This window comes from Microtus ochrogaster, chromosome 10 (genome assembly GCF_000317375.1).
Source record: "Microtus ochrogaster isolate Prairie Vole_2 chromosome 10, MicOch1.0, whole genome shotgun sequence".
NCBI classification, from domain to species: Eukaryota; Metazoa; Chordata; class Mammalia; order Rodentia; family Cricetidae; genus Microtus; species Microtus ochrogaster.
The window spans coordinates 26734557-26750031 of NC_022016.1; the positions used below are offsets into that span (position 1 = coordinate 26734557).

The following is a 15475-nucleotide window of genomic DNA, read 5'->3' on the forward strand; positions in this document are numbered from 1 at the left end:
AAAAAAAAAAAAAAAAGTACAAAGAACCCGGTCTCTAAGTACACAGCAAATCCTGTGGTCCAGGTTGGGGTTAGATCTATAGTTCAAGAACTTTGACTCAGGGCTGGGCCATCGTGCATACCTTTAATCCCAGCACTCGGGAGACAGAGGCAGGCAGATCTGCTAAGTTTGAGGCTAGCCTGGTCTGCAGAAGAAGTTCCAAGATGGCCAGTGCTACACAGAATCCCTCCCTGTCTCAAAACAAACAAACAAACAACAATTTCGTTCAGCCTATGGCACTAGCCATGAAAGAGCTGGTCTGCTATCCAAAGGCAGCAGGAGCTCCTGTGTTGAACAGTTTTCATAGTTTACTCTGGTAGGCTGAAGGGGTGGGCGGGGTCACTGTTTCCTTGTGACTGTGAAGATGCCCTGTCCTGATGGCTGATATCCTTCTGCCATCTCCTTCCGTAGACATGGGAGACAGCATACCATCATGCCCTCGAAAGTCAACTACCAGGCCAACATCTGGGCTTTGAAGGAAGAGGGTTGTACACATGTCATAGTGACCACAGCTTGCGGGTCCTTGAGAGAGGAGATCCAGCCTGGTGACATGGTCATCGTCGATCAGTTCATTGACAGGTAAGGGGTAAGTGGCCTTGTAGTTCTCCGTTTCCAGCTGTGCAGGATGATGTGGGGGTAACATGGGGAGTGGGGCGAGCAGGACGTAGAATCGCTGTAAGCTTTCCATTGTAGGCTTGTATTTTTTTTTAACTGAACTGACAAATAGTTATTATGAACATAGTTGATATATGTGGGCATTGCATGATGATTTATATGTATATGTTCACCTATCCCCTCACAGATCAGTTTGGATGCAAACTGAAGGGGCGTGGTCGATCAGTATTTAGAATTAACCAGACCAGTTTAATATAATAAAAGATTCAGCTTTTAATAAACAGAAGAAAGGAAACTTACAAACCCAGGGTTCCAGCGATCCAGGAGCGCAGGGAACAAAAGAGAGGAAGAGGCAAGCGCACCTGGATATTTTACCTGTTTTTCTGTGGCCCCAGGGGGACACACCCTAAACAGAATGTGATTGGCTGAAGTTCCCCATCAGCAAACATTGATTTTCAGTATATAATAGATACACCACATCACCAAGCCATACAGGAGAGCTCAGAAACTTACTCTTTCTGCTTAACCGAAATTTGATATCCTTTGGCCAGTTGTCTCCCAAGCATCTGGTAAATGCACTTCCTCCGCTTCTGGGCCTGTGGTTTCGATTGCACTGGGAGGTCGTGCGTTGTCTTTCAGTGTCTTGCCTATTTTGCCACACAAAACCCCTCCAGGGTCACTCATCTTGCTGCAAATGTTCATTGTCTTCTTTATGGATGGCAATTGTCGGTTGTCAGTACATCACATTTTCCCAATCTGTGGGTAGGCATCAGGGTAGGTTCTGTGACTTGGCTATAGCCAGTAGTAAAACTAGGTGTGAAAGAGTCTCTGTAATACGCTGATGGAAACACGAGGTGTACGCCAAAGGCCGGGTAGGACTAATGAGTCCTGGCCTTCGGCTGGATGTTGGGATTAATGAGTCCTGACCTTCAGCTGCTCTTCCCTCCTAGAACCTTCTAATTAAAGTTACTAGAAGCTGTGCCTAGCTTAGAGGATCAGAGGATGGGATTTTCACCTGTTGGCCATTGACTGCAGTGTATTTAAGCCTACATGGTGCTAATAAAGGGGGCTTTTGGTATCAGTGTTCAAAGGTCTGCGTGTCTGTCGGTCTGTCTCTGCATGAGTATTCTCAACCTCCAGCCCCTTGCCCGAAGCTTGCGAACTGGGGTCTAGCGCATAGAGCGCAGACCGGGCCACAGTGCGTGGCAAGGTAGGTCTTGCTGCTGTCACTTTCTTTGAGGAACCTCCAGGCCGATTTTCTTACAGGCTGGACTAATTTACAGTCTCACCAACAGCTAGTGAGGGCTTATTGTCTTCCTTCTGTGTTGCTGCCAACCTTGTTGCCTGTTTTCTTGAAGAGAGCCATTCTGATTAAGGTAAGATGGAATCTCACCGTGCTTTTGACTGACGTTTCCCTAATGGCTAAAGATGTTGAACATGTGTTTATTAGTTGTTTCTACTTCAGAGAAGACTCCAAGCAGTTTGCTTTCCCATTTATGGATTGGATTGTTTATGATTTTGATTTCTTTTTTTAGTTCTTTATATATTTTAAGTTTCAATTCCTTCCATGATCCCTGGTTGTTGAAAAGTACATTCCATCTCTGTATATATTGTTTCTGCGTTTTCTCTTTTTGGTTTCTAATATTTTTTTCCCGTTATGAGCAGATAAGATCCAAAGAATTAGTTCACTTTCTTGGTACTTGGGGAACAGTCGCTCTGTGGTTTGAAATGTGGTTCTTGGGGTGACAATTCCGGGAAGAATTCCTCAGCTCTTGGGTCAGATGTCCTGCAGTTCCTTATAAAGTCTGTTTGAGCCCTAGCATAATCAATCCTGAAGTTTCTTTGTAGGTTTTTTTTTTTTCGGGGTCGGGGGCCTGGACGATTTCTGTTGATGAAACTGTTCACACTGTTTGTGTATCTGGATTGACCTGTTGTTTATGTCTGGTGTTTGTGCTATGAGTTTGGCTGCTCCCACACTCAATGCTCACCTATTCACGGTCGCCCAAGTTTTCTTCTTGGGTTGTGTCCTTCATCGGTATGTGGTGAGCTTCTGGTAAACATTTCATCACTGACAAGGATTTTTTTGCCCCTGATTCAAACTAAACACTGAGCACTGTGTAGGACTGCAGATCAAGGAAAAGTCATACTGTTCCTTGCTGAGGAGGTGAGGTCTTTCTGGGAAGATTTAGATTGTGTGGGAGATATGGAGGCTGAGTTTACTCCACCTTTGTCTATCAGAGCTAAGGAGTATGAATTCAGGGTTCTGTTCGTGCCAGCAGCCTTGGTGTTGTGGACCCTGGGAGGTAGGCTGCAGTCCACAGCTCGCCACAAGTGTGGGCTGCTCGGTTCGCCCTTCACATTCAAGGCCTAACCCTTTCTAGTGTACCTGTGTGTGAGAAACCAGTGCCAGCAAGGCATTGAATGCTTTGCCAGCCCTGGGCACACCAGTCTCAACCCTAATGCACGTGTGAGTCTTTATACGGCTCATCTCAGGCCTCCAAGATCCAGCACTGCTTTTGAATAGAATTGCTTCCTGCTTTCCTGTGCAATGCAAATCGTCGTGTTAGGGAGTGTTATTTTACCATGGAGTCTCATTTTATATTGCTTATATATTGGTGGTTAAAATTATAGATACTGAACTTGTACATCTTCAAACTTATGTAAGTCACAGCTGGTTTCCCGGACCTATACACTTTCAGAGGCTGGACATCTGCTGAATCAATAAAAGAAAGCATAGGAACTTAAGGCGCTTTTGGTGTGCCCAGCCATGAAGACAGCAGCCTCCTCTTAGGGTGTCTCCCCATTGTGACAACTCTGACTATGCTGGGAAGAGCTGACGACCCTCCAGTTCTTCCTTGCAGTGCAGAGCACAGGTGGCCTGCCTGACACTGTATTGCTGCCAGGTTCTAGAATCCACACCTTGCAACTCCCTCCATCTTCCCTTCTGAAGACCCACCACTCTTCTTACCATGCAGCCACACTCTCTGATACGAGGCTCTTGGTTTCTCTTACAGTTTTAAAATCCAGTATTTTGGGGTTGCATGTGGTCCCCAACTCTACTGCTGTATTGCTGTGCCTCTCTATGACACCATTCTTCTTGGAGTTTTCATGTCAACCCAGTGAAAGTGCTGGGAAATACTTGGAGTCTTTAATAACTGCTCTCCAGTCTCTGCAACCATTTGTTAAGAAGGTGGAATGCTGGAAAAAAAGAGTCTAGTGAACATCAGAGACTGATTTACAGTGAAATCTCAAGTGGTTAAAATTTTAGGTATATAAAGTTTGATAAGGCTTTCTTTTCTTTTTATGTGGCCACGGAAATTTCAGAATTAATATGAGACTCACATCTGACTTCTAGGAACCATTCACACCCATATCCTCAATTTGTCAGAACTACCTGGTGGGTATGGGCCAGAGCTTGCTCAGGGCAAGGGAAGAATCAGGAACTTGACTTGGACTTCACTGTCAAGCATGGGAAATAAGGAAGGTAGTAGGTTTCTTTGATATTAAAGTTCTAGACAAACGTTTTGCTTTCTATGATCACCTTAGTGGCAACTGAAGGATGCTTGTCTTCCCTGTAAATGCCTGAAGCCTGAAGCACCTCTGGGATCTGATAGGAGCCTGGACCGAGTGCCCAACCCAGGCACACTCCAGCTCTCCTGCTCTCACGACCCCCCTTCTCTCCTCCCAGATTTTCAACTCTGTTGGTTAAAATGTTGTCTGTGAGGGTGAGGAAGGAGTTTTGGAAAAGAATGACCTCTTCTTCTGACAAGGGCTCCTAACCTGTCAGTGTCTGTCAAGGACGTACGTTTTCTTATTAGAGCAGAAATCTAATGCTTTTAAGAGGGACTCACAGTGAGTCAACCTCACATCCTCGTGTCCAAGTCCTCTGATGCGTACATGGCGCGAGTCTTGTGAAATGTTCCTCATAAACCAAAGCCCGGAAACAGGATTCATATTGATCATATTAAGAACCCATACAAGTCTTTTTCCCGGTAGGTTGTCATGGTGACAGCTTCCTGCTGTCTTCAGTTTGATGAATCCATTTCTTCTGCCAACAAGTGTCAGAACCATAAGTGATTAGACCATTGAAAACAGTACAGTTCAAGCTGGGATTTGCTCTGCTTCTTTTTTTCTTCTGTTTTTTTCTTTCTCTCCTTTCTCTCTTTCTCTCTTTCTTTTTCTCTCTCTCTTTCTTTTTCTCAGAGCATTTAACTGTATCTGGTTCCCTCCAGGTCATCAAAGACATTTGACTATATTGGCCAGTACCAAAAGTTGAGGTTGGGCTTTTCTACTCATGGCTCTCATGATTTCTATTGTAAGTTTTTCTTGCCAGACCTCTTTTTGTTTAGCCATCTTCACACTGGTGGTCTTGGTTTTTAACATCTGGTTCTGCCCTGAGCGTGCCTAGCTTATAATCTGTTCTAGATGGTAGATTTTTAGGGAGTTGATCAAGAACATCAGCGGTATTGTGTGCACTATTGGTAGCCTCTCTTGTGGAATGGGGCGTGTAGCCAGTCCCACCGTGATCTTTGGCAATACCCACTGTGCTGTTTTCTTTTTCTTGATGGTCACTAAACAGTTCATTTGAAAGGGAAAAAAAAGAACTGGACCTTTTACTTGGTCTAAGAGAATCTTGTCACGTGTTTCTCTTTTAGAAGGACCTTACAGGGCTTCCACCATTTGTAATTTCAGACTTGTCTCCTATAGTGCACACCTTTGTGGGTGGGTGGGTACACCTTCATGTGTGGGTGGGTACCTCTGGCTTTCATCTTGTCACCTATGGGAAACCAAAGCAGCTGTGTAAGTGGGGGTGGGTAGCTGTCACACAGGAGTCCTCCAGCTTTGCCATGTGGGTAGAGATGGCTCAGCTTCTCTCAGGGCTCCAGTTGGGCTTTATGGTTTTCTTCCTTGAATTTAATGTGTGCTTTCATCCCAGTAGCCTCTGATCTTCAGTATTACTCTGCTACATAAGGTTCAAGGAGCAGTTGTAGGAACCCCACTTACTCACAGATGGGTTCTGTAGTTACTTCCTCACTCCGTGATAACCATTCTAATTTTTTTTTTTATTTTATGTGCATTGGTGTTTTGTCTGCATGTATGTCTGTGTGAGGGTGTCAGATCTTGTAGTTATAGATAGTTGTTAGCTGCCACCTGGTCCGGGAATTGAACCTGGGTCCTCTGGAAGAGCTATCAGTGCTCTTAACCGCTGAGCCATCTCTCCTGCCCCTGGGCCCCTGGTAACAGTTCTTTTTACAGATGTCTTTGGAGATGCAGTGTCCTAAGCCCAATAGTATCTAGGATGAGGCCTCTCAGGAAGCCCAGGATATGTAGATTCCCCCTCCCTACTTGTGGCTTGGCCAGGGCCTTGTATAAACAAAGCACATTTCTCAGGAGAAACTTAGACAAATTTAGAAGCATCATTTTGCAGTTACTTAGTCTTTGTCCTAAGGTTGCTTATCAGCTTTATAGCTGATACTTCTTAAGGCTGTAAAGTGTTGCACAGGAATGGCTTCTCCTGAGGACTCTGCTGGCCCCTCCCCAGTGTCCTCAAAGCCTGAGACATTCTATTGTCTCTTCCTCTGTTACTTGTGACACATGTTCCCTCCACTTTGTAAAGTAATCACTGTTAGATACTATTACAGGTCCTGTTGTCTGGCTAGAAGAAATATAATACAGTCCTGCCATTCAGGAGTTGGAGGGGCCCGGGGATGGGGACTTCCAGCAATTTCTACACATACCCTTTCTTCCCTGTGCCATCCACTTCTGTGACTCAAAATACCAGGTGAAACAAGGATGCCAGTGAGGAGGAAGATGAGGTGTTTTTTTTTGTTTGTTTGTTTGGGGTTTTTTTTTGGTTGTTTTTTTTTTTTTTTAATGCCAACCTTTATCAGGAACATTTTGTTTTACAATGAAAAATGGTGCGGCCCCAAGTCCCAAAGATTGAAGAAAACAAAGCGTGATTTGGAGTGTCATGTGGCTTTTCAGGACTTCTGGACCCTGATTAGGCACTGCTTAAAGAATGCAGAGAGCTGCCCAGCGAGCGGTGGAGACGCCCAGCTTTTGGCTGGCTCTTCCCTCGGATGCCTTTGTCCTTCAGTATCCTCGTCTGCTTCAGAGTTCTAAGGGTGTTGGATTCTGTTGTGCTCTCAAGAATTTTTTTTCCTTTCCAGTTTATCCTCTTTCAGGAAGAATGGGAGAGGCCCGGGTTTGCCATTGCATCCTGACTCATAGGAAAGTCCCGCCGTAGACAAATGGGCCCATAGATTATGCCTGTTCGTTTCCCCCTCCCAGAGATACAGCCCTTCCCTGGGCTTCCCCCATGATGTCATTGGTGATGGATGTGCTCTTATGGGGGTATGCTCTCATCTTAAGTGTAGGTAGGGTCTGTGATTAGACACAAAGACTCCTGAGTTGAGCCTGGCAGCTCGCGGGTGTGACCTCAATCCTCAGGAGGCCACAGCTGAAAGAGTGTGAATCTGAGGACGGTCTGGGTACCTGGATTACATCACGAGACAGACCCTGTCTGAAACAAAAAAGGAGGGAATGGAGATTCGTGATGAAGAGTTTCTCGGGGAGCCTTTGCATTGCGCGATGCCCCTCCTCTCAGAGGCATGGGCAGACAGGACCGTCCTGTTCCGGTCCTTCTCGTGCATCTCCCTCGCTCTGTGCTGAGAGTGTCACTTTCGATTTTGTAGGGAAGCAGATACTACTGGACATACACTCCCTCCCTCCCTCCCTCCCTCCCTGTCTTTACACTTCCTTTCATCCCTAACATGTATCCCGAGTTCTCCTTTACCTAGATGTGCTTGAGTGAGGTCGGCGCGCCCTCCCCCCAGAAGTCGTTTGTCTTTATATTCTGCTCCGGAACCTAGTTTAGTTCTAGCTCTTCACAGCATTACCACATGTCCTGTGGTAAACACAGCTGCTGTCGAGTTGGGTGCCTTCATCTGTTAATTGCAGGCACGCAGTGATCCTTCATGACGTTATGCATGAGGAGACCTAGCTAAAAGAGATGGCTGTTAGCCTGCTAGCAAGTAAGCCCTGGGGGATTTGTGCTTAGGCCACTCTCAAGACTCTCGAGCCTGTCACCTCAGCTGCCCCTCATCCTCCTGCTTCCGCCTCTCCCTACTCCTCCTACACCCAAACACCTCCGATGTTGTCATTGTCTTCTGCCAGTGCCATCCTCAGTCCTTGCTGGGACCCTCTGTCACATCACTGAGTCTGCATCAGCTGCATCTTGTTGTCTCTGCGCGCTTGAGCCCTCCCGCTGTCCGGCACGGTGCTCCCCCTTCTCCCGCCAACTAGCCCTTTAGCTACTTTTTATGTATCTTCCTGTAAGTGACATAAACCAAGAAGAGTCCCTGGGCCTGGGGATCTCAGGGCACTGAGCAGCAGGTGTTCAAGCAAGGGAAAGGACGCTCTGGTGAGCTATGTTCGTAGACCTCAGCCCTTCTTGTCATTTGATGTCACTAGTGGATCTCTGGCACATTGGGAGGAATGATTTCCTCTCTAAGTTTCTAATTAGAGAGCCCTGAGCCTCCGCTTGTCCCCTCTCTCCGGAGGAACAGCAATGATTATGATGTGGTCGCCTCTTGTCTTGTGAACGTTTGTCAGATTACCTATAATTCCTTGTGAAAGAAAGTGTTCGCGTCCTGCTCGTAGGATGACAGTTACTGAAATATAATCATTGCTGTTGAAGTGGACCTTTTAAAAGGGTAATCTGACCCATTAGTGGAGTTTAAAATGCCAAAGCCTTTCCAGCAAGCTTTTTCCTACTTTCACAGTCTGGCATCCTAAGGGGAAGAGTGGAACTTTTCTCTGCCAGTCTACCTAGGTGTGGCTATTGTTTCTGGGTCAACAACCTGGAGCAGTTGATTACACAACCTGATAAAATATTCACTTTAATCTGAGCCAGGGCTAGTAAGTTTGGGAAACACTAACAGTATTAGCAAATACATTCCTCTTTCCTTGTTGTTTTCCCTACAGTGTACAGATGGAGATTAAATGACTGCCTATCAGAGTCTTGAGCAAAATCCTTGCTGTAGTGTCTTTTTACGACCCTCAGACTCTTGTGTTGAAATCCTAACCCTTAAGGAGATGGTAACAGCTTTCTTTTGCTACCTTGATCAGAGTTAAGATTTTTGTTGCTGTTGTTTTGGTTTTGGTTTTTTTTTTTTAAGATTTTATTTTATGTGTGTGGATGTTCTGCCTGTGTGTCTGTGTGTACCACATGTATGTCTGGTGCCCTCAGCGGTCAGAAGGAGTGGATCTCCTGGAACTAGAGTTGTAGATGGTTGCAAGCCTCCATGTTGGCGCCGGAAACCAAACTGAGTCTTCTGTAAGAGCAACAAGTGTTCTCTGTTCAGCTCCCACAGTTAGAATTTTTGTTCTTACACTGTTGCTCTGCGTACTGCAGCCAGCTCTCAAGATACAACACAGAATAAAGAAGAATTGAAGAGTCTCTCATAGTGAGGTATAAGCATCCATTGGTTGTTTCTTCTTTTCTTCCTTTTTTTTTTTTTGTTGTTGTTATTAATATAATCAATTGGGAGTGCTCCTGATTGGAGCTGAGCTGGGAGAACCCCTTCCCAAGAAACCATCCTTGTGAGCAAAGCCGCGTTGCTTTGCACCAAGTTTGCTGACTCATATCTCTCATTCACTCACACTGGGGCTTGCTAGGCACAGAGGTTTCATTCAGAGACATTTATTTCCTAAGAAGTTTTACCTCTGTGCCCCCGCTGCCTCTGAGTGCTGCCACCACCACCCAGGTCAATTACCTAACAAATGAGCCTTCCAACTAACTCAAGGGTACCCTACTTAACCAACAACCTTGCTGTCAGTTTTTCTCTGGGTTTTTCTCCTGGTCTGTGTCTGAAAGAGTGCCATGAACTCATATCTCTTGGCAGTGCAAGCCTTATTTGTCTCCTTTACTCTTTCCAATTGATGTTTTGTTTGGGCTTTGGGGGGGGGGCTTATCCGGGAAGAGAGTCTCAGCGCTGTGTTATCAAGGTTAGGTTGGCCAGTGGGTGGTTGTCCTGATTGTTAATTTATGTAGGGAGAGCTAGTCCCTTGTGGGCAACACCATTCCCTAGGCAGGGGTCCTGAATAACATGAGAGGGGAGAGCCGCCTGGGAGTAAGCTAGTAGGCATGTATTCTCTCTCTGCATTATTCTGTGGCTACAATGTGACCCGCTTTCTCAAGCCTCTGTTACGTTGACATCCCCACAATGATAGACTGCAACCTGGGATTGTCACCAACACCCCGTCTCTCCTAAGTTGGTCTTAGGGTATTTTGTCAGCAACGGAGACGAAGCTAGCTAGCATAGCTTCTGTATTCCTACTTGGCAGCGTCAAGTAGTTTTAGAGGTTTCCTTGAAAATCCCAGCTCCCATGTTGAGAGAAGAGAGCGCAGAACCAGATGTCCTTGTGCAGCAGGGGCCAGTGCCAGGCCCTTGTCTTGCAGCATCTCATTTTACCCTCACATAGCCCATTAGGGATGAGTGGTTTTGTCCCCTCCCCCCCTTCTAAATACAGGAGGATCTAAGGTGCAGAGATCAGGGTGACTTTCGTAGCAGCCCATTAGTCATTTCCTGAAATCTGTGTTTAGTCAGGAGGCACAACAAGTCTCTTTACTTTGGTAGAGGGAGCAGGCCTTCGCCAGTACTTCTTTACTGCTGTAGAAGCCGTAACTGGGTTGATCATGTGTCAAACTACAGAAATATTTGTATCGCTGCTATAACAATAATTACAAATGTTAATTACAAACGTAGGTGCTTACCACAAATTTATTGTCTTGTTATTATTTGGTTTGTAGTTTAATATCTTACTTGACCTTTTCTTTTTTAAAAAAAAAAAAAGGTTTTGGCAAGGGCCTGTTACTTTCTGGGGTGCAGTTAAGGTAGAGTCCATTTCCTGACCTTTGTCCCCCACACTCTGGTTTATGGCCCACGTCTGTCCAGTGCCAGAAATGGTGGATGGAGTTCTTGTCAATCTCTCTGACATCTACATGTTTGCTGCCTGCTTGCCGCGTGTAAGGACTCTTCTAATGATGCCATTGTTCCCGCAAAATTAATCCAGAATAATCTATTTTAAAGTCAGCTTCATTCTGGCCATCTGCTGCCTTTATTTCCCTTTGCATAAGGTAGCGGAATCATAGCTTCTAGGGATAAGCGTGGTGTGGGGTAGGCATTACCCGAATGTGACATTGAGGTGTGATTGCATCTGAGTGTATTGAGAGGTAGCCACTGAAGTTTTTACTGTTCTTTCCATCTTTAAGTAAGGGTGCAAGTGGGTATTTTAGTCTGTTTCAGCTGATATAAGAAAATATTGTAGGGTAATTAGCTTCTAAACAGAAATTTCTCAGTTTTGGACAGGAGGAAAGGTGTCAAGAGATCTGGTGTCTGAGAACATCTGGCTTTCTTGGCATCTTCTTGCTGTGTCCTCTGTAGTAAAAAGGGAACTACTTAGTTCCCTGGATCCTCTTTTGTAAGGGCCCTAGTACCAGTCAGACTGGGTACCTGCTCCTCATGACTTGGTCTTAAATTCTTGTTAGGCATCTAAGGGGTAGCTTAAGGAGTAGGATTTCAACATAGGAATTTAAAAGTTATACAAACCTTTAAATGTACAAAGATACAAATTGAGGTGTTATGGAGCTTGTACAAGACATGTTGGTTTTGTTTTGTTTTTTAAAAGAAATTCAAACCAAAGGATATATCACATATCCTGCCCATATCACTCACCGGTGATTGAGCCACACACTGTAATTGTGAATCTAGATGAGCTGGTTTTCTTGGAAACCGGAACTGACCTTTCAGCTTTGGTAACAGTCTCTCTTCAGCATTGGCTCAGTCCCAGAAGATGCAGTTTCTCTGACAGGTTCTCAGAAGAAGTCACGTGTTCCACAGATGACACACATGTTGGTAAATGTTTTCGGGGGTTGCCCTCCACCTTTCTCGGCTGTGGTTCAAGGCTGTGGTCTTGCTCTGTCAACTCATTTAGTGTAAGGAATTGTATTTATCACAGTTGAGGTTGTGATCATTCACCATTTCACTGAACACAGTGGCGTTGAAGTTAGTGGTGCAGATGCCACAAGCAAGTGTATCTTCATTGGGGGATGAAACGGTGGCTTTAATACTGCTTTTTCTCTTTTGTGGGGTCCCTTGCAGGGTCGAGTTCTCTGTGTCCTCGGCCTGCAGCTAACTCTTAAGATATCTCTACTCTGGGGTATCAGAGCATCTTGATTGTCTTTATACATGAAGGGGTGAGCACTCTGGGTTTGGTGGGTTTGGTATGATTTGGTTTGTTCTTTGAAATAGAGTCTCACTATGTAGCTCTGGCTTTCCTGGAACTTACTATGTAAACCAGGCTGGGCTGGAACTCACAGAGATCCACCTACCTCTGCCTCCTGAATGCAGGGATCAAAGGCATGTGACACCAGGCCTGCCAAGTACTATGTTTTATTAGGAAATAGGAGGCTTTAAAAAAGTATACAGAATTAGCTATAACCATGTAACTGATAATTAGATACCTTCACATTTAGTGAGAAAAATATAAACTGTTCGCATTTGAGAACGGTAATTAAGACCAGTCGGCCAATATCAAGTAACAGCATGATGTGGTGCGCGTTCTTTTGTGTGTTTGCCGCAAGGCAGAGATGTGGGGAGACAGAGAGCCCTGCAGGGATACCTGTTACTACAGGAAATTTTCCTGTGTCTCTGCTTCATAATCCCAGTTGCAAGTGAGGATATGGAGACAGCATGGAGCATCAGAGACTGAGACCAGGCAGATCTGGACATTGATGACATGGCAGACATAGGCCAGAGCTGTCACTTGACCCGTTCTTCAGCCTCGGCTGGATTTGCTGAGGCCTTAACTGGCTCCTCCAGGTGCTTGGGAAAGACTCAGGAATTGTAGAGATGAGGTGTGCATTCTTCCATGCTTCTTCATCTCCAAGAGAGGTGACTTTGATGCCCTCTGGAGTCACTGAGTGTGACATAGCCCAAGGAGCCAGCTGTGTAGATGGAACCAGAAAAAAAAAATTCATTCTACTCCACTCCCACCCCTGGAAAAAGACACCAGATTTCTGGCTTCAGCTTTCCTGTGTCTCTTCCCTCCCTCACCTTCCCTTCTGTCGGAAAGCGCCAGGGACGGGAGGGGTACGATTTCCCTGAGTTACTCAGTAGTTAATGCACATAAAAGGTAGTTTGTATTTTTTTTTTATTTTCTGAAAACTTCCAGGAAGAAGTAGAATAAGCTGGCAGTGAATTCGATTTCACCTGTCTTTTGTGAATTCCAAAACAGATTTTAGCAGAACACTTGGAAACACTTGAGATCTGAGGAAAACAGGTGGAGAAGCAAGCTGAGCAAGGAGACAGATTCCCTGTGGAGCAGGACAATCCCGCTGCTTTCTTCAGTGGGTCAATGGCCTGGAAAATGTGACGAGGGTTGAAACAGGAATTATTTTTATTTTAAGATAGGACAGTCGAATGTGGGTAAGAACATTGTATGGACTGATCGAAGAAATGGTTTAAAAAGTATTTTAAGATTTTGGGGAGATCTGATTTGATGGTTTAGGGAGACCATGGTTTGAGTCAATACGTATAATTTACATTTATTCAGAATCTAACAAATAGAACTGGTGGCATCTGTGTTGTGATGAATGTTTCTGATTGTCCCGCCCTCCCCCAGGTCCCGGTAGGGTGTAATTAACCTTCTCAAATGGGTACACTTTTGTTCCTGGTTAGGAGCATGGTTGCAACCAACCCAGAGCTAGAAGATCTGCCGGTTCAAACCTGCAGATGATCTGTGACAATTCCCTTCATTTATCTACAGCTGTTGGATGTGGAGTGGTCCAGATACAGTGGATTCATTGACCCTCAGAGAACAGAGATGATGCTGTAACAGAAGTCAAAACCTTACCGCTTTCTCTTTCTAGGACATCCCTGAGGCCTCAGACCTTCTATGATGGAAGTCACAGCAGCGCCAGAGGAGTGTGCCATATCCCAATGGCTGAACCGTTTTGCCCCAAAACAAGAGAGGTTTGTAGTGTGTCTGACAGACTTACTAGACTAGAGTATACAGTCTTGGGCTGATATCTGCAGGTAGATCAGTTTGCAGAGTAGGTATCAATCACTTTTCCTCCCTCAGCTTTCGTTTTGAAGTGTTGTGGTTTCACCGGGAATCTTTCCCCTTGATAATAACAACTCCATTCTCGGATATTTTTAGCATAAACATTTAACCTACTGAGCTATCTCTTCAGCCCCAGAACTGTTTCTGATAAGACTTTAATGCTTCCTTTTTTAAAAAGAAAGAAAAGAAACAAAAACCTACACATGGCGCTGTAAAAACGAGTAATGAATGCCCAGAAAAGTTGGTCTCTGAACAGAATAAATCAGGACAGCCGTTCTCATTTCCCCATCTGCCCTTAGAGGGGCAGCAAACTAACGAAAAGTACTTTCTACAAGGCTTTCCAAAAGGCCACGGAGTCCAGGACTGAACGGCCCTTTGGAAAATAGCACTTGGCCGGCACTTTGATCTGGGCGTGACAAGTGATGCCAAGCAAGACCTACAACACAAGTCCAGATAAAAACTGAATGAGATACAGATCCATAAATCTTTTTTCTCTAAAAGCTGTGAGCTATGAGTGCAGGGGACCTGGACAGCAGGGATGTGTGAATATGTAGCCAGACGCTGTCTTTGAGGGAGCTAGCCTTCCTCTAAGGGCTTTGTAGTACAAGTCTGCTCTAGGTACTTTGCTAGACATCGTAGATAAACAAAATCTTGTACTGCACGTAGGTTTATGTGATTTGAGACTGGGTCTTCCTTTTTGCAGGTCCTCATAGAAACAGCTAAGAAGCTTGGTCTTCGGTGCCATTCAAAGGGCACAATAGTCACAATTGAGGGGCCTCGTTTCAGCTCTCGGGCAGAAAGTTTTGTATTCCGTACTTGGGGCGCAGATGTTATCAATATGACCACGGTTCCAGAGGTGGTGCTTGCTAAGGAGGCTGGCATTTGCTATGCAAGCATTGCCATGGCAACCGATTATGATTGCTGGAAGGAGCATGAAGAAGCGGTAAGTGGGAATCTCCTGATCATGTGAGGTATGGGCTGGGCTTCTGAGTGTCACAAGCTGCTGAGAACGTCTTGTTGATTGTCTTTGGCTTCATCTTGGAAAGGGCCTTTCTACAGCATTTTTAAGCTTTCATTGGGCTTTATAAGATATTTCCTGTAGTTCCTATTGGAAGATAAGATCTTCCATGGAGGGTAGGGGGTGCTTATCTGAGAATCCATAATGATTGGCATTGTAGGCGTGTAGATGTGTTGAGAATCACTGAGACTTGGACCTTACTCTAAAGGTAAGGGTGTGCGTTGAGTGTGCTTCCCTTGGACTGTAGAAGGAGCTGCAGGCAGCATTCCTGCCACCCAGCTCCCGGCTGCCTGGCTAGCTTCTGCCTCGAAATAACAACACACAAATTGTATTCATTTAAACACTGCTTGGCCCATTAATTCTAGCCTCTTACTAGATGGCTAACTCTCATCTCACATTTCTAATAATCTGTATGGCTTACTGGGAAGGATTCTAGCCTACGTCCATCTTGGGCTGGAGCTTCATTGTGTCTGCCCTGGAGAGGAGCGGCATGGCGTCTGCCTCACTTCCTCCCAGCATTCTGTTCTGTTTACTCCACCCACCTATGTTCTAACCTGTGAGGCCAAGCAGTTTCTTTATTAATTAACCAATGACCTTCCCACATCATTGTACCAGTGTTTATTATGTTTTTTTTCATGGAGAAAGAAACCCCAGTAAGAAAACCCTGAGTCCCTG

General features: G+C 45.2%; 1 protein-coding gene across 1 annotated transcript in view; it reads left to right on the top strand.

Moving 5' to 3' along the window:
- The window catches only part of Mtap (methylthioadenosine phosphorylase), a 41101-nt gene that overhangs the window by 17414 nt on the left and 8212 nt on the right, over nt 1-15475 (top strand). The window contains exons 4-6 of the mRNA XM_005352722.2: nt 451-618; nt 13589-13691; nt 14486-14725. Coding sequence (XP_005352779.1) covers nt 451-618; nt 13589-13691; nt 14486-14725 — 511 coding nt within the window. The remainder of the gene's footprint in view (nt 1-450; nt 619-13588; nt 13692-14485; nt 14726-15475) is intronic.